General features: G+C 46.1%; 1 protein-coding gene across 3 annotated transcripts in view; it reads right to left on the minus strand.

Annotated features, from left to right (window-relative positions):
• The window catches only part of dok7b (docking protein 7b), a 116,892-nt gene that overhangs the window by 74,570 nt on the left and 17,085 nt on the right, over positions 1-25,237 (minus strand). For all 3 annotated transcript variants that reach the window (XM_043703636.2, XM_087974180.1, XM_043703645.2), the window contains 4 exons: positions 22,702-22,902; positions 16,297-16,416; positions 9,317-9,424; positions 6,008-6,804 (listed from right to left, as the gene is read on the minus strand). In XM_043703636.2, the coding sequence (XP_043559571.2) occupies positions 6,008-6,804; positions 9,317-9,424; positions 16,297-16,416; positions 22,702-22,902 (1,226 nt within the window). The remainder of the gene's footprint in view (positions 1-6,007; positions 6,805-9,316; positions 9,425-16,296; positions 16,417-22,701; positions 22,903-25,237) is intronic.

The following is a 25,237-nucleotide window of genomic DNA, read 5'->3' on the forward strand; positions in this document are numbered from 1 at the left end:
CATTCAACTCTTCATTCTAGATTTTTTTTTAAACTGAATTTAAATTCAACCACCTGCCTTGGTGGGATTTGAAACCAGATTCCCAGAAAATTTAATAAAAACCGAAAGAACTGCGGATGCTGTAAATCCGAAACAAAAACAGAAATTGCTGGAAAAGCTCAGCAGGTCTGGCAGCATCCATGAAGAGAAGTCAGACTTTCGGGTTGAGTGACCCTTCCTCAGAACTGAGTCACTTGACCCTTAACATTAACTCTGATTTCTCTCCATAGATTCTACCAGACCTGTGCTGAGCTTTTCCAGCAATTTCATATTTTGCCCCAGAACATTACCTGGTCTCTAAATTAATAGTCTAGCAGTGAATAACTAGGCCATCAGCTCAGCTACAAGAGAAGCAGAGGGACCCTGGGTTTAATATCTAATCTGAAAGATGGCACATCAGTAACAATATGGGGCTCCCTCAGTACCACACCAGGAGCGCTTACTCAGACTAGATGCTTAAATCCTTGGAGGAGAACTCAACTTCCCATGCCATAATGTCAAACATTTACAGACTAGGACTATTGTTCAAGGGGAGTATTACCACTCCCCCACCTACACCAGTGGAGCTGACATTGAAAGAATTGAGACCGTTACGTTCCTCAAAGTGACGTTGACCGACAATCTGTCCTGAACTTCCTACACAGATGCGACTGTCAAGAATGCCTCTTCTTCCTCATGCAGCTCAGGATACTTGGCATGACCAACCATCCGGGTGCGTAACGGCCTGGTACAGCAACTGCTCTGCCCAGGACCATAAGAAACTACAGAAGGTTGTGTGCAGATCCAAGACCATCACAGAATCCAACCTCTCATCCATGAACTCCATTTACACAGCTTGCTGCTGCAGAAAGGTGACCAACATTATCTCCTCTATATTGGGGAGACAGGCCAGCTACTTGCGGAGTGTTTCAGAGAACACCTCTGGGACACCCAGACCAACCAACCCAACCACCCTGTAGCTCAACATTTCAATTCCCCCTCCCACTCCACCAAGGATATGCAGGTCTTTGGACTCCTCCATCGTCAGACCACAACAAAATGACGGTTGGAGGAAGAACGCCTCATCTTCCGCCTAGGAACCCTCCAACCACAAGGGATGAACTCGGATTTCACCAGTTTCCTCATTTCCCCTCCCCCCACCCTGTCTCAGTCAAATCCATCGAATTCAGCACCGCCTTCCTAACCTGCAATCTTCTTCCCGACCTCTCCGCCCCCACCCCAGTCTGACCTATCACCCTCACCTTGACCTCTTTCCACCTATCACATTTCCGACGCCCCTCCCCCAAGTCCCTCCTCCCTACCTTTTATCTTAGCCTGCTGGACAAACTTTCCTCATTCCTGAAGAAGGGCTTATGCCCGAAACGTCGATTCTCCTGTTCCCTGGATGCTGCCTGACCTGCTGCGCTTTTCCAGCAACACATTTCCAACATTATCAAAGACCCCTCCCACCACAGTAATTCTCTCCTACAACCTCTTCCATCAGGCAGAAGAAATAGAAGCTTGAACACACACACCAACAGGTTCAGGAACAGCTTCTTCCTGGCCGTTATTAAACTGATGAATGGTCTGTCTAACTTCAAATACAGGTTGTTCTGCTATTACACGTGTTCCGTCAACACAAATTGGCAGTAACGCAATTCGTGGGCGTGATTTGGAAAATGCAAACTTTCTAGTGAACGGATGGAGCGATCTTCTATTAGCAATCCTCTACAGCGTGACTTTCTATAGTGCGAGGTGGCAGAGGAACACAATGGTTGCGTTATAGCAGAACAACCTATAATGCTGATCGTGTTAATGTTGACCTTGCCTAGCGCACGCCTCGTTGATGTAACCTGGATGCCTCTGAGTTATTTTTTCACCCTATCATCTGTACATCTTTGCTTACTATGATCTGCTCGAACCGCTCCTAAGTGAAGATTTTCATTGTATTTAGGTATGTGTGACAATAAAACCAAACAAAGCACTGACATGGACCAATTGGGTCTCAGTGTCTATTTCTATGCGGTCAAACAAAAGCAAAATACTGCTGATGCGGAAATCTGAAACATAAAGCTGGAGAAACTCTGTCAGCATCTGTGGAGAGAGAGAGAGAAAGAGAGAACAACAGAGTGAATGTTTTGAGTCTGGTAGTGATTGGAACCTGATGGATCTTATTAACCACAAGATCCTTGACTGGCATTGTTAACATGGGCCAACAACATAGGTGCTGGGGAAAATAAACATGACTGCTGTTTGGAAGTAATGTAGGGATTTATCAAGGAAAAATGAAAAATATATGACCAAAAGATTATGTATATATATCTTGGCATCTTAGGGAGAGATGGGCACCATGGGGTGTGGAGAGTTTCATTTCCCCCTCCGATTCTATTTTGATTTAATCCCTGCCCTCCACTTCACCTTTTTCACATAAGCATTGCTTGCTCTGGGCTTTGCTCGTCTCTGGTTTGTAGGCCACATGGGTTTCTTTGCTGGTGGTGGAATGTTATTAAGGTGACTTTCACTGTATGGTGCACCTGCATACACGGATGCTGAGGATTATGAGCACTACTGCGGTGTGGCAGGAGTGAGGAGGGAAACAAAGAAGCAAAAAATATATAAACAGGAGATTAAGAATCCCCTCATTTCAGGGTCTGACTCCAAGCTGGCTGGCCAAAACAAAACATTTTGAGGGAACAATGACCTGTGTAAAAACTGTGTGTGGTTTTGTGTATTGTTGTTGATTCTGATGAGATTTGGGGCACCTTGTTTGTGTCCCTACATTCTGGTCTGTTGTAATTGTTGTATCTTGTATTTGTTGTATATTGTAATTGTTGATATGTATTGGTTTTTGTGTAACTTTGTATTTCTTTTTTATTCAAACAGGGAATTTAGAATCTCCTCAGTTCAGGGCCTGACTTCATGCTACTTGACAACAGCTACATTTGCGCTGTGCACAAGTATATAATGGGTGACGACTTGATAACAGGATACCAATCTCTGGGCGGTTATTTCAGAGCCCAGTGTGAACCGATCTTCTGAATTCGAGTTCAGTTCTGAAGAAAATTCGGACTGGATCCGAAATGTTCACTCTGTTTCTCTCACACTCTCCTCTCTCTCTCTCTCTCTCTTTCTCTCACTCTCTCTCTCACTCTCACACACACTCTCTCTTTCTCTCTCACTCACACTCCACTCTCTCTCTCATACACGCACTCTGTCTCACTCACTCACACTCTCTTTCTCACTCTCACTTGCTCTCTCATACTCTCCTCTCTCTCTCTCTCTCACTCTATTCTCTCTCACACACTCACCTCTCTCTCTCTCACATTCTCCTCTCTCACACACACTCTCCTCTCTCTCTTACACAAACACTCTCCTCTCTCTCACACACACTCTCCTCTCTCACACACACACTCTCTCCTCTCTCTCACACACACACTCTCTCCTCTCTCCTCTCTCTCACACACACACTCTCCTCTCTCACACACACACTCTCTCCTCTCTCTCACACACACACTCTCTCCTCTCTCTCACACACACACTCTCTCTCTCTCTCACACACACACTCTCTCCTCTCTCTCACACACACTCTCTCCTCTCTCTCACACACACATCTCTCCTCTCTCCTCTCTCTCACACACACACTCTCCTCTCTCACACACACACTCTCTCCTCTCTCACACACACACACTCTCTCCTCTCTCTCACACACACACACTCTCCTCTCTCTCACACACTCTCTCCTCTCTCACACACTCTCTCCTCTCTCACACACACACACTCTCTCCTCTCTCACACACACACTCTCCTCTCTCACACACACACACTCTCCTCTCTCTCACACACACACTCTCTCCTCTCTCTCACACACACACTCTCTCCTCTCTCTCACACACACACTCTCTCCTCTCTCCTCTCTCTCACACACACACACTCTCCTCTCTCACACACACACTCTCTCCTCTCTCTCACACACACTCTCTCCTCTCTCACATACACACTCTCTCCTCTCTCACACACACACACACACTCTCTCCTCTCTCTCACACACACACTCTCTCCTCTCTCTCACACACACACTCTCTCCTCTCTCCTCTCTCTCACACACTCTCTCCTCTCTCCTCTCTCTCACACACTCTCCTCTCTCTCACACACTCTCTCCTCTCTCACACACTCTCTCCTCTCTCACACACTCTCTCCTCTCTCACACACACACACACTCTCTCCTCTCTCACACACACACACTCTCTCCTCTCTCTCACACACACACTCTCTCCTCTCTCTCACACACACACTCTCTCCTCTCTCTCACACACACACTCTCTCCTCTCTCTCACACACACACTCTCTCCTCTCTCCTCTCTCTCACACACTCTCCTCTCTCTCACACACACACTCTCTCCTCTCTCTCACACACACACTCTCTCCTCTCTCTCACACACACACTCTCTCCTCTCTCTCACACACACACTCTCTCCTCTCTCCTCTCTCTCACACACTCTCCTCTCTCTCACACACTCTCTCCTCTCTCACACACTCTCTCCTCTCTCACACACTCTCTCCTCTCTCACACACACACTCTCTCCTCTCTCACACACACACACTCTCTCCTCTCTCACACACACACACTCTCTCCTCTCTCTCACACACACACTCTCTCCTCTCTCCTCTCTCTCACACACTCTCCTCTCTCTCACACACTCTCTCCTCTCTCACACACTCTCTCCTCTCTCACACACACACACACTCTCTCCTCTCTCACACACACACACACTCTCTCCTCTCTCACACACACACTCTCTCCTCTCTCACACACACACTCTCTCCTCTCTCACACACACACTCTCCTCTCTGTCTCACACACTCTCCTCTCTCTCACACACACTCTCCTCTCTCTCACACACACTCTCCTCTCTCTCACACACACTCTCCTCTCTCTCACACACACTCTCCTCTCTCACACACACACTCTCCTCTCTCACACACACACTCTCCTCTCTCACACACACACACTCTCCTCTCTCACACACACACACTCTCCTCTCTCACACACACACACTCTCCTCTCTCACACACACACACTCTCCTCTCTCACACACACACTCTCCTCTCTCACACACACACTCTCCTCTCTCACACACACACTCTCCTCTCTCACACACACACTCTCCTCTCTCACACACTCTCTCCTCTCTCACACACACTCTCCTCTCTCACACACACACACACTCTCCTCTCTCACACACACACACACTCTCCTCTCTCTTTCACACACACTCTCCTCTCTCTCACACACACTCTCCTCTCTCTCACACACACTGTCCTCTCTCACACACACACTCTCCTCTCTCACACACACACTCTCCTCTCTCACACACACACTCTCCTCTCTCACACACACACACTCTCCTCTCTCACACACACACTCTCCTCTCACACACACACACTCTCCTCTCACACACACACACTCTCCTCTCTCTCACACACACACACACACACTCTCCTCTCTCTCACACACACACACACTCTCCTCTCTCTCACACACACACACTCTCCTCTCTCTCACACACACACACTCTCCTCTCTCTCACACACACACTCTCCTCTCTCTCACACACACACACTCTCCTCTCTCTCACACACACACACTCTCCTCTCTCTCACACACACACACTCTCCTCTCTCACACACACACACTCTCCTCTCTCTTTCACACACACTCTCCTCTCTCTTTCACACACACTCTCCTCTCTCTCTCACACACACTCTCCTCTCTCTTTCACACACACTCTCCTCTCTCTTTCACACACACTCTCCTCTCTCTTTCACACACACTCTCCTCTCTCTCACACACACTCTCCTCTCTTCACACACTCTCTCTCTCTCTCTCTCTCTCCTGCTGAGTTTCTCCAGTATTCTCTGTGTTGGTTGCTTATTGCGGCACTGAGCCTGCCAAATCTTCCTCAAGGATTAGACAGTATTTGCGGGTTACCTTGAGGCCCCCACATGTCAGGCAGGCAGTGAAAAGTGCCCGGCCTGTTCCTGGGTAAGGGCTGTAAATCTCGCAGGGGTCTGTGGTTCCTGCTCCCGACACCGACACTCCAATGAGTGATGTTGCTTCACCTCCTGTGGCCTCTGGTGTCTGCCCCCGTGGCTTTAACTGGGTCCACTTTGGGATGACATCAGCGGACAGTTCAGCACCTTCCAGGGCTGCAGAGAAGCTCTTGCACCACTCTGCATCAGCCGTCTCATGAGGTGCAGGGGCCTGGTCCTTGGTTGCAGGGCTGGGAGGTGTCTCTTTTGTCACAGCTGCCTGTAAGACACTCCTAGGTGTGTCGTAATGATGGCGAGCGGAGCTGGGAACCTGATACTCTGATCCGGGCATCTCGCAAGTGCACAGTGTCTGCTCAGCAGTCCAGGCCGACGGCAGGCTGAGCAAGGAGCCAAACTCGTCACTCTGGCTCCCGGCATAGGAAGAGAAGCTTCCGGAATAGGAGGAGTGGCTGGCGGTGGCGATGCCGCTGTCAGAGGAACTCTGACGACCCACTTCCTGCAGCTTACGTGACCGAGGCGGCTTGGGAGGTGGCTTCGATCCCCGGGTGACCTCTGCGTAGAGTTTCTCCTCAGCCGCGCCCAGCCCCTTGGCCGCCGTGCCCAGAGATTGACCCTCTGGCAGGCCACTGACCGGCAGCTGCTCTGGCCACAGGGTCATCCGACTTCCCAGGCTGGCACTGTCCGACTGGCTGGTGTCGGAGGACTCAGTTGAGCTGGACAGACTGCGGTCATCTCCTGGGGCAGAAACAACAAAATAGAGATAAAAACATCCCGTGGAGGTGAAGCCAACTAACTACAATATAGACAACCCAGTAGCACGCCAAGCAAGCCATGTCTGTCTCCATACTCGCTCATACAAAGATGATCAGGGTCGAGGATAAGGCAGAGGACAATCTATACAAGTACTGAGATAACATTGCCCATCACTAGTTAAGAGTCAACCATCCGGGCTCTGGAGTTACATATAGGCAAAAATGAGGACTGCAGATGCTGGAGATTAGAGCCAAGATCAGAGTGGTGCTGGAAAAGCACAGCAGGTCATGCCCGACATTTCGGGCAAAAGACCTTCATCAGGAAGCTTGGTGAAGGGCCTTTGCCCGAAATGTCGATTTTCCTGCTCCTCAGATGCTGCCTGACCTGCTGTGCTTTTCCAGCACCACTCTAACCTAGACTCTGGAGTTATATATAGGCCAGACCAGATGAGGATGGCAGATCTCCATCCCTGAAGCGGATGGGTTTTACAATTGACAGTGGTCACATGGTCACCATTAGACTCACTTTTCATTTCATATTTTTACTGAATTCAAGCTGCCACGATGAGGCTCAATCGCAGTTTCAATTAGTCTGGGAGTCCTGTATTACTGCACTAATGACATTACCACCAGCTCCCCAGGCTCTCCGTCAGTGTTACATATCGTTGAGACATGGATTTAGCAGGGAACACTGGTCCTACAGTGAGAGGAGGAACAGTTAAGCTCAGATAAGGCAGTGGGTAATGGTAATATTGGATCAGAATCCCAACCTAATGTTCCAAGGACATGAGTTTAAATCCTACTGTGGCAAATGATGAAATTTGAATTAAGTAGAAATCTGGAATAATAGTTTGTTTTTAAAAAAAAAAAATCTGATTCACTGTTGTCCTTCAGGCAAGGAAATCTGCCATCTTTACCTGGTCTGGCCTCCAAGTGACTCCAAGCTCACAGCAATTTGGTTGATGCTGAACTGTCCCACTAGTGAGACACTCAGCATTTTTGGAATGGGCAATAAATGCTGTGCTTGCCAGTCACATCCGCATCCCATGAAAATAAAAGGAGAGAAGAAACTAATTTCTGTAAAATCTTTCACACTGTCAGGACGTTCCAGAACAGTTTGCACCCAATTGCGTACCTTTATTTCAGAAAACCTAACCACCATTGTCAGGGCAAGTAACCCAGAAGGTTCTCAGAAAGAAAAGGAGAGAAAGCGACAAGTTAATCTGTTTTGAGGGAACAAATGCAACAAAATGGACAATGTCCAGGCCTGGACTGACAAGTGGCAAGTAACATTCATGCCACAAAAATGCCAGGCTATGATCATCGCCAACAAGAGACAATCTAACCACCAACCTTGACATTCAATGGTTTTACCATCACTGAATCCCTCACTATTAATATCCTGGGAGTTATCATTGATCAGAAACTCAACTGGACTCACCACACAGTGGCGACAGAGGCTAGGAGTACTGCAACGAGTAACTCATCTCTTGACTCCCCAAAGCCTCTCCACCATTTACAAGGCATAAGTCAGGAGTGGGATGGAATACTCCCCATTTGCCTGGATAGGTGCAGCTCCTACAACACTCAAGAAGCTTGACACCATCCAGGACAAAGCAGCCGTGTGATTGGCACCACATCCACAAACATCCACTCCCTCCACAGTAGCAGCAGTGTGTACTATGTACATGATGCCCTGCAGAAATTCACCAAAGATCCTCAGACAGCACCTTCCAAACTCACAACCAACTAGAACACCACCACCTTCAAGTTCCTCACCAAGCCACTCACCATCCTGATTTGGAAATATATTGCTACTCCTTCAGTGTCCCTGGGTCAAAATCCTGGAGCTCCCTCCCTCAGGGCAGGTGGCTGCAATGGCTCAAGAGGACAGTTCACCAACACTTTCTCAGAGGCAACTAGGGATGCACAATAAATGCTGACCCAACCAGCGATGCCCACATCCCACCAATGAATAAAGGGAGAAAAACCATTACTCTAGGCCTCCTCTCTTTGAAATTGCACTTTGGGAACTTACAGAGGGGAAGATGGGACTTTGGTTTAAAGTCTTGTCATAAGGGCAGCCTCTCAGACAATGCAGCATTCCCTCCCCAAGCGGGTCAGGCAGCAGCCATAGAGAAAGAGCAAGCTAACTTTTCGAGTCTAGATGACTCTTCATCAAAGTTATCTGGACTCAAAATGTTAGCTTGTTCTCTCTCCATGGATGCTGCCTGACATGCTGTGATTTCCAGCATTATTTTGTTTTCAGTACAAATTCCAGCATCTGCAGTAATTTGCTGCTACTTCCTTCGTGAGTCTGTCCATCTCAGAGTGCAATATTTCAGCCTCGGGAATAGTGCATGGAAGTGACAATGTCTAATGCAGAGGCGAGCGTTCTAAGACAGGAATCTCAGGGTTGTTGACCCAGGCATGCAGGGGTGTGGGGTAGCAGGAATTAAAAACTGAACCAAGATTTCAAAACATTTGCAACTTACCTCCACTGCTTTGTCGACTGGATTGTGACAAAAGACTTAAGCGTTTCTCTAACTCCAATGCTTCATGACTGATCCTCTCTTCTGTATACGCTTGGCTCGTACTGGGATCTACAATTCAATGGGAAGCAGTAAGAAGCTTTGCCACGAAGATGTTTTGATTCCTCATTGCAGATAGGCTTGCTTAACAGAGGACATCGGCAGTCCCCAATACAGTGGCTCAGTGGTTAGCACTGCTGCGTCACAGCCCTAGGGACCTGGGTTCAATTCCAGCTTTGGGTGGCTGTCTGTGTGAAGTTTGCACGTCTCCCTGTGTCTGTGTGAGCTACCTCTAGGAACTCTGGTTTCTGCACACAGTTCAAAGATGGGTGGACCAGCCATGTTATGAATTACCCCATAGTCTCTAGAGATGTACAGGATAGGTGGATTAGCTATGGGAAATGCGGGGTTATGGATGTATTGGAGGGTCAGTCAGATTGAGTCTGCACTGTAGTGACTCTATGATTTCTATTAACAGAGCCTCCAATATTTCTTCAAGCCTCAGGTAAGATAGTGAGACGGACTTCACATTGTCAAAGGTTGGACTGAAGGCATGGTCACCAATGGTTGGAGCGATCACAGTCAGGAGGTCTGAGGGGAACCAGCAATGGAAGCATATTTCAAATATCTCAGACGATACTGGGATCAGCAGAGATTACCGAGACAGGGAGCGATGAGGTCCATGGAGGGATTTGAAAACAAGGTTAACAATTGTAAAATCACGACGTCGCTGAATATGAGTCAGCCTGCACCAAGATGACAGGGGAACAGGACTCACTGCACGGACTGCAGAGATTCTGGATGCTCTCGAGTTTACAAAAGCTGGAATGTGGGAGAGCAGCCAAGAATGTTTCATAATGGTCAGGGTCAGAGGTTTAAAATAAAAGTCATGAATGAGGGCTCCAGCGGTAGGTGAGACAGAGCCTACATTAAGGCAATGTTACAGAGATGGCAACACTGGCGTGGGTGATGGTGCCAAGGAGAGATTGGAAGCTCACTGTGGGATCAAGGTTGCAGACAGAGTGGCTTAATGCCAGCTTGTTGCCGGGGGAGAGGGATACAGTCAGTAACTAGGGAACGGAGGTTAGAGTGAGAAAACCCAGGCAGTGGTAGCTGTCCTAATGCCAACTCCTGGAAGCTCACCCACTGTCTTCAGCACAACTCCAAGGGCCTAGTTTTATTTAATTCCAAGGATTTGAAGGGATCGAATCCAACCCACAATGTCACACTCAGAACATCTCAGGATACATGATCTCCTTATGCGGAGATAAGGTGATGTGGAAAGATTCATTAATCAAGCATTTCTTCATTCAACAGGGAATGTCCATGATGAAGGCCTTTTTCCCGAAATGTAGATTTTCCTGCTCCTCCGATGCTGCCTGACCTATTGTGCTTTTCCAGTACCGCTGTAATCTTGAATCTAATCTCCGGCATCTGCAGTACCCACTTTTGCCTAGGGAATGTCTATGCACTTGGCCTCGATCTATCTGCACCTTCCAGTTACGTCCTACTCCACAATTAAGCTACAACCAAGATCTAAAGGTTCACTGGAACCATGCAGCAGCCACTTTGTTACCTGTCGGTTTGGATGTTTAGATTGCACTGATACAGGATGTTTTATCTAGCTGGATTGCTAACCTTCTGGGTCCCTTAAGGCTTCCAGTTGGTCCTTGATCATGAAGTAAGACTCTCTCCCTCCTGTAGTGCTGTAAACTCTATATTTACACCACCACAATAAATGTAGCTCTCTAGCTCAGGCAGCGTGGTGGCTTAGTGGTTAGCACTGCTGCCTTTCAGTGCCAGGGACCTGGGTTCAATACCAGCCTCGGGCGACTGTCTGTGTGGAGTTTGCACATTCTCCCTTTGTCTGTGTCAGTATACTCCCACAGTCCAAAGATGTGCCGGTCAGGTGAATTGGCCATGCTAAATTGCCCATAGTGTTAGGTGCATTAGAGGGAAATGGGTCCGGATGGGTTACTCTCAGGAGGGTTGGTATGGACTTGTTGGGCCAAAGGACCTGTTTCCACACCGTAGGGGAATCTAATCTAATCTAGTACAGTGTCTGTCCTCAGCTATGTCTCACCAGAGCTCTCCTCAGCTCAGCTTCCCTCTCACTGATATTACAGGCCCATCAGAATTACCATTAACATTTGCCATACAATGAACCATCCCCTTTCTCCTCTCTCTTTACACTCCATGAGCTCTCCTCATGGAGGTCCATGAAGTAATTCAGAAGCCTCATGCTCCACTGTTTTTTTATCTTTCACGTGGAGACACCCTTAGTCTTAGTGCTCCACCACCCAACACCTACGGTGCAGTTGATGTAGAAGAAGAAATAAAGACATGAACTAATTTAGCATCTTTCCCAGCTTCAAAAGTACTTGTCAAAGAATTACTTTTGAGGTAAATTTGTACTAAGGGAGGCAATGGTCTAATGGTGGTATTGCTGGACTATTAATCCGGGGACCTTGGTTCAAATCTCACCATGGAAGATGGTGAAATTTAAATTCAATAGAAACCTGGAATTAAGAGTCTAATGATGAGAATGAATTGATTTTTGGGGGAAAAGTCACCCTCTGATTCACTCATGTCCTTTACGGAATGAGATCTGCTATCTTTATCTGGTCCGGCCTACATGTGATTCCAGACCCACAGCAATGTGGTTACTCCTTAACTGCCCTCTGGGCAATTAGTGATAGGCAATAAATGCTGGTCTAGCCAGCAATACCCACATCCCATGAATAATTCTTTTTAAAAAAAAACCCTGATTTTGGGCACAGGAAGCAGTGAGACAATGGCCTGTAAATGTAACCTCACTATTTAAGGAAGGGGGTGTGAGATAGAGAATGACGGATCTATTTGACATCAGTTGCAGGGAAATGTTCAAATTACTGGACGAGAACAGAAAGGAAAAATTGTGAAGATTCAACCTGATTTGACAAAAGGATAAGTGTGAAGAGTGAAGTTATTCACTTTGATATAAAAATGAGACAGATTATTTCTGGGTGGGGATTGCATGTGTCCAAAGGGAGTTGGCTATCCTTATTCACAAGTCACTTAAAGTTAATATGCAAGAAATGACGAAGGCAAATAGTTCAGTTAGTTTTTGTTTCAAAGGGATTCAAGTACAGGAGTAAAGATGGACAGCGAAGAAGGTTACCTCAGAGTACAACAGGATCTTGATCAACTGGGCCAATGGGTTGAGGAGTGGCAGATGGAGATTAATTTAGAAAAATGTGAGGTACTGCAATTTTGGAAAGGTAAATCAGGGCAGGACTTATACACTTAATGGTCAGGCCCTGAAAAGCATTGCAGAACAAAGAGACCTTGGAGTGCAGGTTCATAGTTCCTTGAAAGTGGAGGCTCAGGTAGATAGGTAAATGAAGAAGGTGTCTAGTACGGTTTCCTTTATTGGTCAGAGTATTGAGTATAGGGGTTGGGAGGTCATGTTGCTGCTGTACAGGACATTGGTTAGGCCACTTTTGGAATATTGCGTGCAATTCTGGTCTCTCTCCCATAGGAAGGCTGTTGTAAAACTTGAAAGGGTTCAGAAAAGATTTACAAGGATGTTGCCAGGGTTGGAGGGTTTGAGCTATAGGCAGAGGTTGAATGAGCTGGTGCTGTTTTCCCTGGATTGTCAGAGGCTGAGGGGTGACCTTATAGAAGTTTATGAAATCATGAGGGGCATGGATAGGGTAAATAGACAAGGTATTTTCCCTGCATTGGGGGAGTCCAGAACTAGAGGGTATAGGTTTAGGGTGAGGGGGGAAAGATTTAAAGGGGCAACTTTTTCATGCAGAGGGTGGTGCATATGGAATGAGCTGCCAGAGGAAGTGGTGGAGGCGGTACAATTACAGGATTTAAAAGGCATTTGGATGGATAAATGAATAGGAAGGATTTAGAGGAATATGGGCCGGGTGTTGGCAAATGGGACTAGATTAGTTTGGAAGATCTGGTTGACATGGACGAGTTGGACCGAAGGGTCAGTTTTGGTGCTGTACATCCCTATGACTATGACTCTATGTCTTGTTGCAGTTGTATATAGCCTTGGGTAAAGCTCACCTGTACATTACATACAGTTTTGGTTCCCTTATCTGAATCAAGATATACTTGCATAGAGGGGGAGCAATGGAGGTTTACCAGGTTCATCTCTGGGAAGGAGTGCATTGTCTTCTGAGAAGAGATTGAGGAATTTGTGTCTGTATTCCCATCAGCTTCGAAGATAAGGAGTGACTTCATTGAAATTTTTTTTAACTCGTATAGGGCGTTACAGTGCAGATGTAGAGAAGCTGTTTCCCCCTGCTGGTGAGTGTAAGATCAGGGGATGTAATCTCAGGGTAAAAGAACAGATCATTTAAGACTGAGATAAGGAGGAACTTCTTGACTCAGAAGATGGAAAATTTTCAGAATCATCTTCCCAGAGGGTGGTGGAATCTTTGACCAGGTTCAAGACATTCTGGCATTCTAATACAGGAATTTATAGCATCATGGTATGGTGTGGAGAGAAGGACAGTGAGGTAGACTGTCAGCCATGGTCTAAATGCATGGTGGGCAGAATGGCCTACTCCTGTTCCTATGTTTAGCGATGTTGGACGATGGGAAAGTATTTGACAGGACCCTAGGAAAACCCTCCCTAATCCTCTTTGCAGTAATGACTGGGAGGGAATCCTGAGGGTTCAGACAGGAGCACAGTATCCTCTGGCTGTGTAACATTCCCATACCACTGAGCTTGGACCAATGGTCTGGATAAAAGACTTAATGTTCTGGATTGGATTTCAGACCTGCAACCTTCTCACTCAGACTAGAGTGCCAAGTATACTCTTAAGAAAAGAAATGCATGGAGAGCTAGGCATAAATCTGAAGTCTAACTACATGAATGTTAAAAACACATGCAGGGGAGCATATGGAGTAGACTGACTGGCATTAGGTAACAGAGTTTATGAAACAGTCTTTTGATAATATTAAATTAGATTAGAGCCTATTATATCTCTGAATACCATTTGTTGCGATATTTTATTTTGGACAGTTGCTTTCTCCTTGATCAGTCTGTCTTGAAACCAAACTCATGGGTGTGGGCACAAAAGCACACAGCTATTCCATCACAAGGGGAACCACAGTATAGCTGAGCCTGACCTCACTCATAGTCTGCATACACACGTATATACACACACAGGCACACACACAGACTCAAACCAACATAATGCAGTTTACACACTACAGCTGGGAAAGGCAAAGTAGCAAAAGGGAAAATAAATAAAACTTCGATCAGGAGGAGGAATGTGCAGAGACTTGGGAATAAGGCAGGGGAGGGACAGTACTCAAATGTTCCTTAGGAAGGCCAACATAGATTAAATGGCTTTCTTCTGTGATGTAACAATTCTCTGATTCACTTTTGCTTCATTTAAATTTCAGGGTGGAAACCAGGAATAAGTAAACACAATAAATACTCATTTGTATAACGAGCTTAACTCCCTTACACAAACACAAAGTGGTCACGGCACACCAGGAGACTGTTCAGCCCATCGTACCTGCACTAGCTCTCTGAATGCATATGTAATGCACCTTTATTCCATTCATGCATGGGATAGGAGCGTCTCTGGCTGGGTCAACATGTATTATCCGTCCCTAATTGTCCCCGAGAAGGTGGTGGCGAGCTGCCTTGTGAACTGCTTCAGTCCTCGGAGTGTAGGGACACCCACAATACTATTAGCAAGGGAATTCCAGGATTGTGACCCAGCGACACTGTCATCTCCCTGCCTTCTCCCTGTGACCTTGCACAATCTTCTTTTCCAGAGAGTAATTCAGTTCCATTTAAATGCCTCATCAAACCTGCATCCACCACAATCAAAGTACAGACCTTAACCACTGGCCACATGTAGGTTTCTCCTCCTGTTACTATTGCTTATTTTACTAATTACTTCAAATCTGTGTCCCCTCTTTCCCAAAGCTTCAATATAGATACAAAGGTAAAAATGCCAAACAATCAAAATTTCATAGACCATCTTTTTCTCCTGACAAACCCATGACCACTTCCATCTAGAAGGACAATGGCAGCAGATACATGGGAACACGACCGTCTGCAAGTTCCCTCCCAAGCCACTCACCATCGTGACTTGGAAATATATCGCCATTCCTTCGGTGTCGCTGAGTCAAACTCCTTGAATTCCCTCCCTAGGGCATTGTGGGTCCCTTTGTACCTCAACATTTCCTAATTTATCACCACAGAATCATGCATCTGAACCCCTAGGTCACTCTGTTCCACAATACTACCCAAAGCTCCACCATTAATTGTATAAGCCTTGTTTGCTGTACCCAACTGTAATAACTCATATTCAGCCCATTGACCCATTTGATCAAGGTCCCTTTGTAGTCCTAGAAAACCTTCTTTACCTTAGACAATTAGGCATGGACAAGAGTTAGGTTCACTGGTCATGGAGAAACCTGAAGTAAGTGAAGTGATAGTTCTTCCTCATCATTACTGTCTCCTAAATCAAGATTCTGAATTAAAATGATGTAGAATTATTTCCACAAATGCAGAATATATGGTACAGCCATTGCTGTTTATCCTACCAAAGTGTATAACTTCAGCTCACTACTGCCTACTCCAGGGCAACTTGGGTTGGACAATAAATGCTGGACCAGACAATCATCCCACTCTTTTTCTGAGAGATTGGGACTATGGTGACTATCTTTCACTCAAATCCTATCGTGATAAAGGCTAACAAGTCCCTTGTCACTTCCACACCACCCCGTCTCCTTCTGCTCCACCTTTCTCCAAATCTCCATTCCCACTGCCTCTTATTACCATCCCTTTACCCCTTCCCACTCCTCTCCAACTCTGCTCAATACCCTTCCGTCCACACCGCTCCCAACCCTGTGTTCTACACATCGAGTTTATGGTGTACAGCCTAGCTTTCTTGTTACTCCGTACTTGCTTTACTAACCTGGCAGGATGGGCCGCAACCCAAAAGGTCCTTTGGTTGGTGAGATCCCTCGGACGATGCAGTCGAAGAGGAAGCTGATCCTTTCACCCTCAGCACAGGACAGACAGAAGACACCAGCCCCTGGCGAGAGAAAAACAGGGAAGGCCGCTTGTTCACTCTCTCACATACATGGGAGGATATTTGACAACGCATTATAGGGTGGGAGGGTGAATCGCTTTGGGGTTTAAGTTGTATTTCTCCCCAAAGGAAAGTCAACAAAACCAAAGGAAATTCACTCAGCTAGTCATAGCCATAATCATAGAGTCATCCAGCACGAAAACAGACCCTTCAGTCCAAGCCAAACATAATTCCAAACTAAACTAGTCCCACCTACCTGCCCCGGTCTGTTTCCCTCCAAATATTTCCTATTCATGTATTTGTCCAAATGTCTTTTAAAAGTTTTAATTGTGCCCACATCCTCAGAATTATGCTTCTGAACCCCAAGGTCCCTCTGTTCTATAACACTATCCAAAGCTCCACCATTAATTGTAACAGCCTTGTTTGCTTTACACAAATGCAATACCTCGTATTTATCCAGATTGAAATCTTTCTGCCATTTTTCAGCCCATTGATCTATTTGATCAAGATCCCTTTGTAATCTTAGAAAACCTCCTTCACCTTATTATCAAAAAGAGTTAGGTCCACTAGTCGTGGAGAAATCTGAAGCAAGTGAAGTGATGGTTCTTCCTCATTAATACTGTCTCCTAAATCAAGATTCTGAGTTAAAATGCTGTAGAATTATTTCCACAAATGCGAAATATATGGTACAGCCATTGCTGTGAATCTGCCTTCATGCTGTTAACCCTAAACTTAACCCACTATCTATTTAAAAGTTAAAGAAACAGACCACCCCAGGAAGACAGTGGAAGCCATTGACCAGCCAGACAGTGGTGAGTTTGAGATTTAAGTATATACAGTAATCCAGACTGACTGTACAGTGCAGCACTGAGGGGAGTGCCCCACTGTTCTTCAGGTGGGCTGTCAAACCAGGGGCTCAGTCTGCCCCCTCTCCAGCTGTTATAAAAAATCCCACGGTCACTATTTTGAAAAAAGACAGTCAGAGTTGCCCAGTGTCCTGGAGCAATATTCATTTCCTTCATTACCCAACTAAGACAACATTTGGACATCATCGTGTTGCAGCTTGTGGAACCTCACTGTTTGCAAACAGCTTTCTACATCTCCTTCCACATTTCCAAATGTACTTCACTTTGGGTCACCCAGAGGTGTGTTATTATTTGATCTGCCTTGATTGTTACAAACTTTAGCACAATCAGTCCTCATGGTTTAGGCTGCCATTGTCATGTTGATGATATTCCTCTAACAATCACTCATTAGTGATTGATCAACACCATGAGTCTGTTTCTTTAAAACAGTGAAGCAGGCATTACAGCAATCGACAGATCTCTGTATGTGCAGCTTGTAATCCAAGCAGACTGACTGCCAGGCAGAGTCACAGCATTGTATACATACAGCACATGGAGTCCTTAAAGGTGAACTCTCTAAGGTAAACAGCCATGAGGTGGGGACCCAGGCTTCTATGTGGCACTGACGGAGAGCTCCCTCAGACTGTACTGTCTTTAATAGTCCCACAGCATCCATGTCTGTGCCTTTTCTAAGAGCGACTGTTGTCTGACATTTTGGACGTTCCAACAAACTCTTTACTTACGTTACATGAACATTACATATCAGGTTTCAGCTGGATGGGGGGTGGGGGGCATTGCTGGTGCTGCTTGTGGGTTCTGGTATGTCCCTCACAGGTCCCAGTCATCATCAGGCAGGATTCAGGTGTGTGTGTGCATGCAGTGGAGCAGTCTGTGCATGCAGTGGTGCTAATGTAATGCAGTGTCATTAGCAGTACTGGGGACAGAGGATTGCTGGCATGGTCTGACCACTGACATCAGCGTTTCACCATTAGGGCTTGAACTTGCACATTCCCATTGTACGGAAATGGTGCTATTTAATCTTTTAAATTCATTCATGTAGACGTGGATGTCACATTTATTGCCCATTCCTAATTATCCAGAGGGCAGTTACGAGTAAATGAAATTGTTGTGGGTTTGTAGACCAGACCAGGGAAGGACAATAGATGTTCCTCCTTATAGGATTAATAAAGCTGATGGGGTTTTCCAACAACAAGATTGGTTAGATTTATATTAAATTCCAAATTCACCCACTGTGGTGCGATTCAAAGCCTGGCCCCAGAGCATGAATAATGGGTTCGGGATTACTAATCCAGTGACATTACCATTTACACCACGCAGACTGCGTACCTTGATGCTGAAAAGCCCAGGAAGCATTGCACTTGACCACCAGCTCCCTGCAAAGCTTGCTTTTTAATAGAGGGGACTTAGTCAGCTCCATCGGCCGCTCCCCAGGGGCGGTAAGGAAGAGACAGATGGAGGGGCTCTACGTACTCAACATGTCAGCAAGTGCGCAGAATGACTCCCAGTCGAATATTTCAAACCCCCCTCCTGACTCTCCCATTTTCCTAGAAAACAGATTGAAAGCACTCAGCAGGACACGTGTTCAGGTTACAAGAGCAACGTGGCTTCCCGTGCGAGAGCGACTACAACCCTGGTCACTGAGCCAGCTTTTGGCATGTGGAGAATGCATCCCAGCGATGCCAAGCAGCTGTTTATCGGCTGGGAGTCAAAGCCTGTGGAGACAGGGGGAGGGGGACTGGTGCAGCTCAGTCATAAATATAGTCCTATCATTAATAGCCGTTTGTCTCAGCAGCAGCATGAGCTTTGAAATAATTTCAGTTTTTCTCTGCAGTTCAATCATGAGCAAGGTCAGTGGTGAACTGGATTAATCCTGAACATGACCATAAGAGGTAGAAACAGGAGTAGGCCATTCAGCCCCTCGCACCTGCTCTGCCATTCAATAAAAACAAGGCTGACCCAACACTCCTCACGTCCACGTTCCTGCTCTTCTCCCCTTGAATACCTAATTAGACCCATGGTACTGTGAGCTGCCCTCATGTTCCTTCACCTTCGCTACATCCTCACTGTGATCCACAAGATACACAGTACAGATACAGGCCATTCAGCCCAGCCAGTTCCATTCTGGTATTGATGTTCTCCTTAAGCTTCCTCCTGTTATTGTCTAGTTTACATTAACCAAAAGTTTATTTCATTTCTTCTCAAATATATCTCTACTATTGCTCTGCTTGACAGTAACCTCCACGTTCTAACCGCTCTTTAGTTGAAGAATTTCCTTTTGAATTCCTGATTGGAGTTCCTGCCAATATATTGATGCCCCGTGTGTTATAGTCTTCCTCAAGAAGTGGTGACATTCTTATCGAGGCAAAGCTTTTTAATCACATAATATTTCTACTTGGTCACCTGCCCAACCCTCTTTCTACTAGAGAAAAGAGATCCAATGTGCAAATCCCTTCCTGATATTGATACCCACACAGATCTGGTTTCCATTTTGTCAATCTTCCCTGCACCCTCTCCAGCGTTCCTGTATCCCAGAACAGCAACAGTGCTCAAAGTCTCCTCGAATCAAGGTCTGATACAGATTTAGTGACTCGCACACTTAAGGCAGAGATGAGAAGGAACTCCTTATCAAAGGGCTGCGAATCTGCAGAATTCTTTACCGCGAAGAGATGTTGAGACTGGATCATTAACTATACTCTCAAAGGTTGAGATGGATTTTTGATTGGAAAGGGAATCAAGGGTTATGGGGAAACAGCAGGAAAGTGGTTTTGTGAATGATCAGATGAGCTGTGATCTCACGGAATGGCAGAGTAGAATTGATGGGCTGAGTGGCCTCCTATATCTCATGGTCTTAATTTTTCTATCTGACAAAAATAAAGTTATCTAACAGACTTCCAGGAAGACAGTAGAAGCTTTGATATGTCATGGTTTTTGATTCGAAAGCATGTTGTATGTATTTATTTCTAAATGGAACTTTTTCGCAAAACAATATTAAGAATTTCCAAGGTTTATCTACTGATGAGGCAGTCACCCCTAAGGATTATGTTGGAGAGACTAAGTGCAGATTGGATGACCACTTTGCAGAACATCTCAGTTCAGACTGCACGTGTGAACCCAGGCTCCCAATCAGTCCCATTCCCACCCTGATCTCTGCCTGGCACTGTTACAATGAAGAATCAAAAACTATGATGCTGGAAAAGCACAGCAGGTCAGGTAGTATCCGAGGAGCAGGAGAGATGATATTTCGAGCATAAGCCCCTCATCAAGAATGTGGGCGTTGTCGCGGGGGTGGAGGGGTGCGGGGGAAGGGGGCTGAGAGATAAGTAGGAGGGAGATGTGGAGCTGGGGGTCTTATGCCCAAAACATCACTTCTCCCCCCCCCCCTCGGATGCTGCCTGACCTGTTGTGCTTTTCCAGCACTACCCTTTTTGATTTTGACTCTCCAACATCTGCGGTCCTCACTTTCGCCACTGTTACAATGAAGGTCAATGTCAACTCGAGAAACTCCATCTCATCAACTCAATACTTCACAACCTGTGAATCTCTACAGCGATGTTCAGGACGTTGCATTTTCTGTCAGATGCCATCTGTAACTGATGCCATCTCTTTTGTCCACCTCTGCCTTACATTTGCTCATACATTCTGCATTCCATCTTTCCCCATCCAGCACTAGCTTAAAAATTGTTGGTCTGATGTCTCCCAGCTCCAATGATTAGCCATTGGTCCTGAACCTTTGGGAAGAGCCTTGCTGTGGCATCAGGGGTCTTGCCGGCCAGATCTCCACTCCATCTCCTCTGGGGAATCCCCTGTCAAAGCACATTCCAGTCAGGCGATAACAAGGCCACCTGTGGGTCCTTCAGCTGGAGTCCAAGGCCATGGTACTGCTGGATTTCCAGAGGCCTGACTTCACAGAGAATCCAGACCAAAGGTGAGTAATGTAGGAGGGGGTGTGCTCACAAGGAGAGGGAGCACAAATGGTTGGGGAAAGAGCAGGCAGTGTGTGTCTCTCATCAGGCCCTGTGCCTACCCAATATCCAGTCTATTAATCAGACACCAAATGCTTTGGATTATGGGAGAGACAGACAGACACAGAGAGATAGATACAGAGAGAAAGGCAGACAGAGACAGAGAGAGATACAGAGAGAGTGGCAGACAGACACAGAAAGAGATAGATACAGAGAGAGAGAGAGAGACAGAGGAAGAGAGGGAAAGAGATCCAGAGAGAGAGAGAGACTGATAGACACAGAGAGATGGATACAGAGAGAGACAAAGACAGAGAGACACACATCAGAGAAAGAGAGAGTCAAGATTAGAGTGGTGCTGGAAAAGCACAGCAGGTCAGGCAGCATCTGAGGAGCAGGAAAATCAACATTTCGGGCAAAAGCCCTTCATCAGAGAAAGAGAGAAACAGACAGACTGTTGATAACACAGCTATAAATGATCCAATAACTAAAACAACAGGCCATAGCTCTGTCATCCTTGGCAATCAGGCAAAACTAAACCATTGACAAGAACTGTTCGTTAATGCTCCACACTCTTATGGATAGGCTTTAATTTCACGGTCAGTCTCTGTCACAGAGGTCAACAGGTTGAAGAAAGACTTTACAAATTATAACAGATAGGCATGACAATGACAGCCTGAGGTGTTTAATTCTCTGTCTCTAAGATTAAGTTACTTTCAGAAGAGCACCCTCTTCAACTGGATTAGGTTGAAATGGTGCTCTTGTTGCATTTATTGAGACACTGACACTTAATATGCCCACCAAGACTTTAGCACGTTGAAGGAAATGGGAAAGTCTAGACGGGGATTGGCGTTAATCTCTCTCTCTCTCTCTCTGGACGGCAGCATCCTCTCACACAATGTATGGTACCAATCCAAGACCTGTTTGAATATGTTTCAACCTGCTCGTAACCAGCAAAGATGTTTTCTCACCCCAGGCACAGGAAGATAGAAAATAGGCGCAGGTTGGAGGCCATTCAGCCCCTGAACCTAGATCACTCTACTTCCATGTAATTTCCCCACACTATCCCCATATGCCTTAATATCTAAAAATATATCGATCTCTGTCTTGCGTATACTCAATGGGTGTGTCTCCACAGCCCTCTGGGGTAGAGAATTCCACGACTCACTACCCTTGGGGTGAAGTAATTATCTTTATTTTTGGTCCTACCTCTTACTCTGAGACTGTCATGTATCCTCCATTGAGGCCCTTAATGGTTTAGTATGTTGAAATGAGACCACCTCTCAGTTTTCTAAACTAAAATACATAGGCCCTGGCTCCACACCGTCTCCTCATGGGTTAACCTCTCAGGGGGCAACACTTGGGAAAGATGGACTGGACTGACACCACTGGGGACATCACAACAAAAGGTGCCAACTCCCTCTCCACCAAGAGATAGCATGTAAAAAGGTGCAGATACTTACAAAGACCACACCGCGAGCCCCCTTCAAAGACAAAGCCATTAGGAATAGCTCCGTAACGCCTCATGTCAGACAGCTTCCACTGGCCAATGATGGTGGGTGGTACGTCACGCACCAGCACAAAGATATTGTTACAAAAATGGAGTGTTGCGGGTCCACTTTCCAGTTTGGTACCAGGGAGCACGGAAACGTGGAACCTGTGAACTGAGAACACAAGACACCATCATGGTTACCATCAGAGAATCGATAAACATCTTGAAAAGCCAGTTGTCACCATCTGGACACTTCTTCTCCCAAAGAACAGTACAGCATGGGAACAGGCCCTTCGGCCCACTAAGCCTGTGCCAGCACATGGTGCATTTCTAAACTGAAACCCTTTTGCTTCTACATGGTCCGTGTCCTCCAATTTACATTTGACCCTTTGTTTTAATAAATAATGAATTCTGGGTGTTGAGCTGGGATCTTGAACCACTTTGGTCCATGGAGTTGGGGTAGATACACACAGCGTGTTGCTCGGGAAGTGGCTGCAGGATTTTGACCCAGTTGTGCAAGGGGGTTGATGGTTGATAAGTATCAGCCTTTATTTATCATGAGAACGGTGTACAAGATAAGGCTTCACGAGGCCATTCTACCTTCCAGTCATGCTGTAGTCTTGTGGTCATATGGTCTTACATCACTTCTGATGAGAAAGGCTATTTACCTATTAATAATAAATCCTTTACGTCACAAAAAAAACTTCCACAAAAATGCCAAGGATTGGCACTCATTTTCCACAAGAAAGAATGCCACACTTTCAGACATTTCTGCTTCTCATCTTGTGCATCCTCCAGTTCCTCCATCCCCCCTTTCAGCAGCTACACCTTCAGCCATCATGTGGAACTCACTCTGAGTTTCTGTCTCCTGGAAAAAAAGAACCCTCAGTCTCTCTTTGCTCTGTTAATCCTAGCATGAAATCTACAGGAGGACCTCTATGATGGGGATGGAGAGATCTATTTTTGCCAGGCAGTACAGCCAAGACTGTGGGGACAGCTTTCTTGCCTGGAAGTTCTAGCTCCATTGCCCGCCTACTCAGCCTTCACCCCTCGAGGTCACATGGAGACTAGCGTTGGTACCCTTCTCCAGGAGTGGGCCAACACCAAGCAAGTCCCTAGAATCTTACTCATGCTCTCACTCCCCCCAGTCCCTCACTCACCACCTAGAGTGGGGTAGGAAGGGCATTATTGGCAAAATTCCCCCACCTTGCCTCAACTTTTAACTCCATGTGCTCTTTGTAGTTCTGGATGTACAGGAAATGACATCACCAACCCAAGGAAACCTAAACACAAAAATAAAAAGTGAGCCATACCACCAGTGCTTCACCAGAGGCTCACTGATGATGTTACCTAGTAGGGTGACGAAATGTCCGAAAATGAACCTTCCAACTCAGCGAGCAAACCTACATCCAGAACCTCAACCTGAGCTACAAATCTTCTCAAAGCACTTTGCAGTGCTTACGGCTGGGTATCCCAGCAACAAACCCATCCGCAACACGTCTCTTCAGGCAAACTGCTCATTCAGCAACAAAAACAAAAATAAATCAACAGATTTCTGGTGGGTTGAAGAATCAGAAGTTATGGACCAATGTTCACTGTCCAACAGCTACAGGTCTTAGACTGGTTCTTGTAATAATACAACATCCTTAATTTTATATTTAACTTTGATCCTGAAATTGTGTCAGGATAGGCGTTACACTAACATAGAAACACCGAAAATAGGAGCAGGAGTATGCTATTTGGCCTGTTGAGCCTGTTCCACCATTCGGTACAATCATGGCTGATCCTTAAACTCAGTCCCCTATTCCCAGTTCTCCTCATTCCCTTTCAATCCCTTTAGCCCTATAAACTATACTGACCTCCTTCTTGAAAACATGCAATGTTTTGGCCTCACCTGCTTCCTGTGGCAGAGAATTCTACAGATTCGCCACGCTCAATGTGAAGAAATCTGTTCTCATTTCAATCCTAAATGGCTGACCATATATCCTTAGACTGGGAGTAAATGCTCATGGCATGGTTATAAATTAAACTTAGACTCGTAGTCAAGCTTGCCAGGTTTGATTTTTGGTGACCAAATATCCAAAATGGAGTTAAGCTGTAGAATGTACTGAATGACAGCGAAGGCTCAAGGGGCCAAATGGCTGAAATGTTCACTGTCGATGTCCCTGGAACAAGTGGTGGGTCTGTCACAGAGGATCAACTCAGCTCCAAACACTGATCATCAGTGATACAATCCTGGAGTCAACTGTGCACCAAAAGCAGTGAGTCCAAGCAAATCAAAGAGTGGCAACTGTTATTTAATTGAAAAAGAACAGTTTCTGTCTATTGTATCTGTGGGTATCCAACTGCCCATGTTGTTCCAGAAGTTGTTGGCTGGAACCATTCCTATGTACAGAGACAAATGGGTATCTGGAAATCTCCTTCACAAAGACAGAGTGGGGTGGCATGGTAGCTCAGTGGTTAGCACTGCTGCCTCACAGCACCAGGGACCTAGGTTCGATTCTAGC

This window comes from Chiloscyllium plagiosum, unplaced genomic scaffold, assembly GCF_037043375.1.
Source record: "Chiloscyllium plagiosum isolate Xiang-an unplaced genomic scaffold, Cpla_swu_hap1 HiC_scaffold_2, whole genome shotgun sequence".
NCBI classification, from domain to species: domain Eukaryota; kingdom Metazoa; phylum Chordata; class Chondrichthyes; order Orectolobiformes; family Hemiscylliidae; genus Chiloscyllium; species Chiloscyllium plagiosum.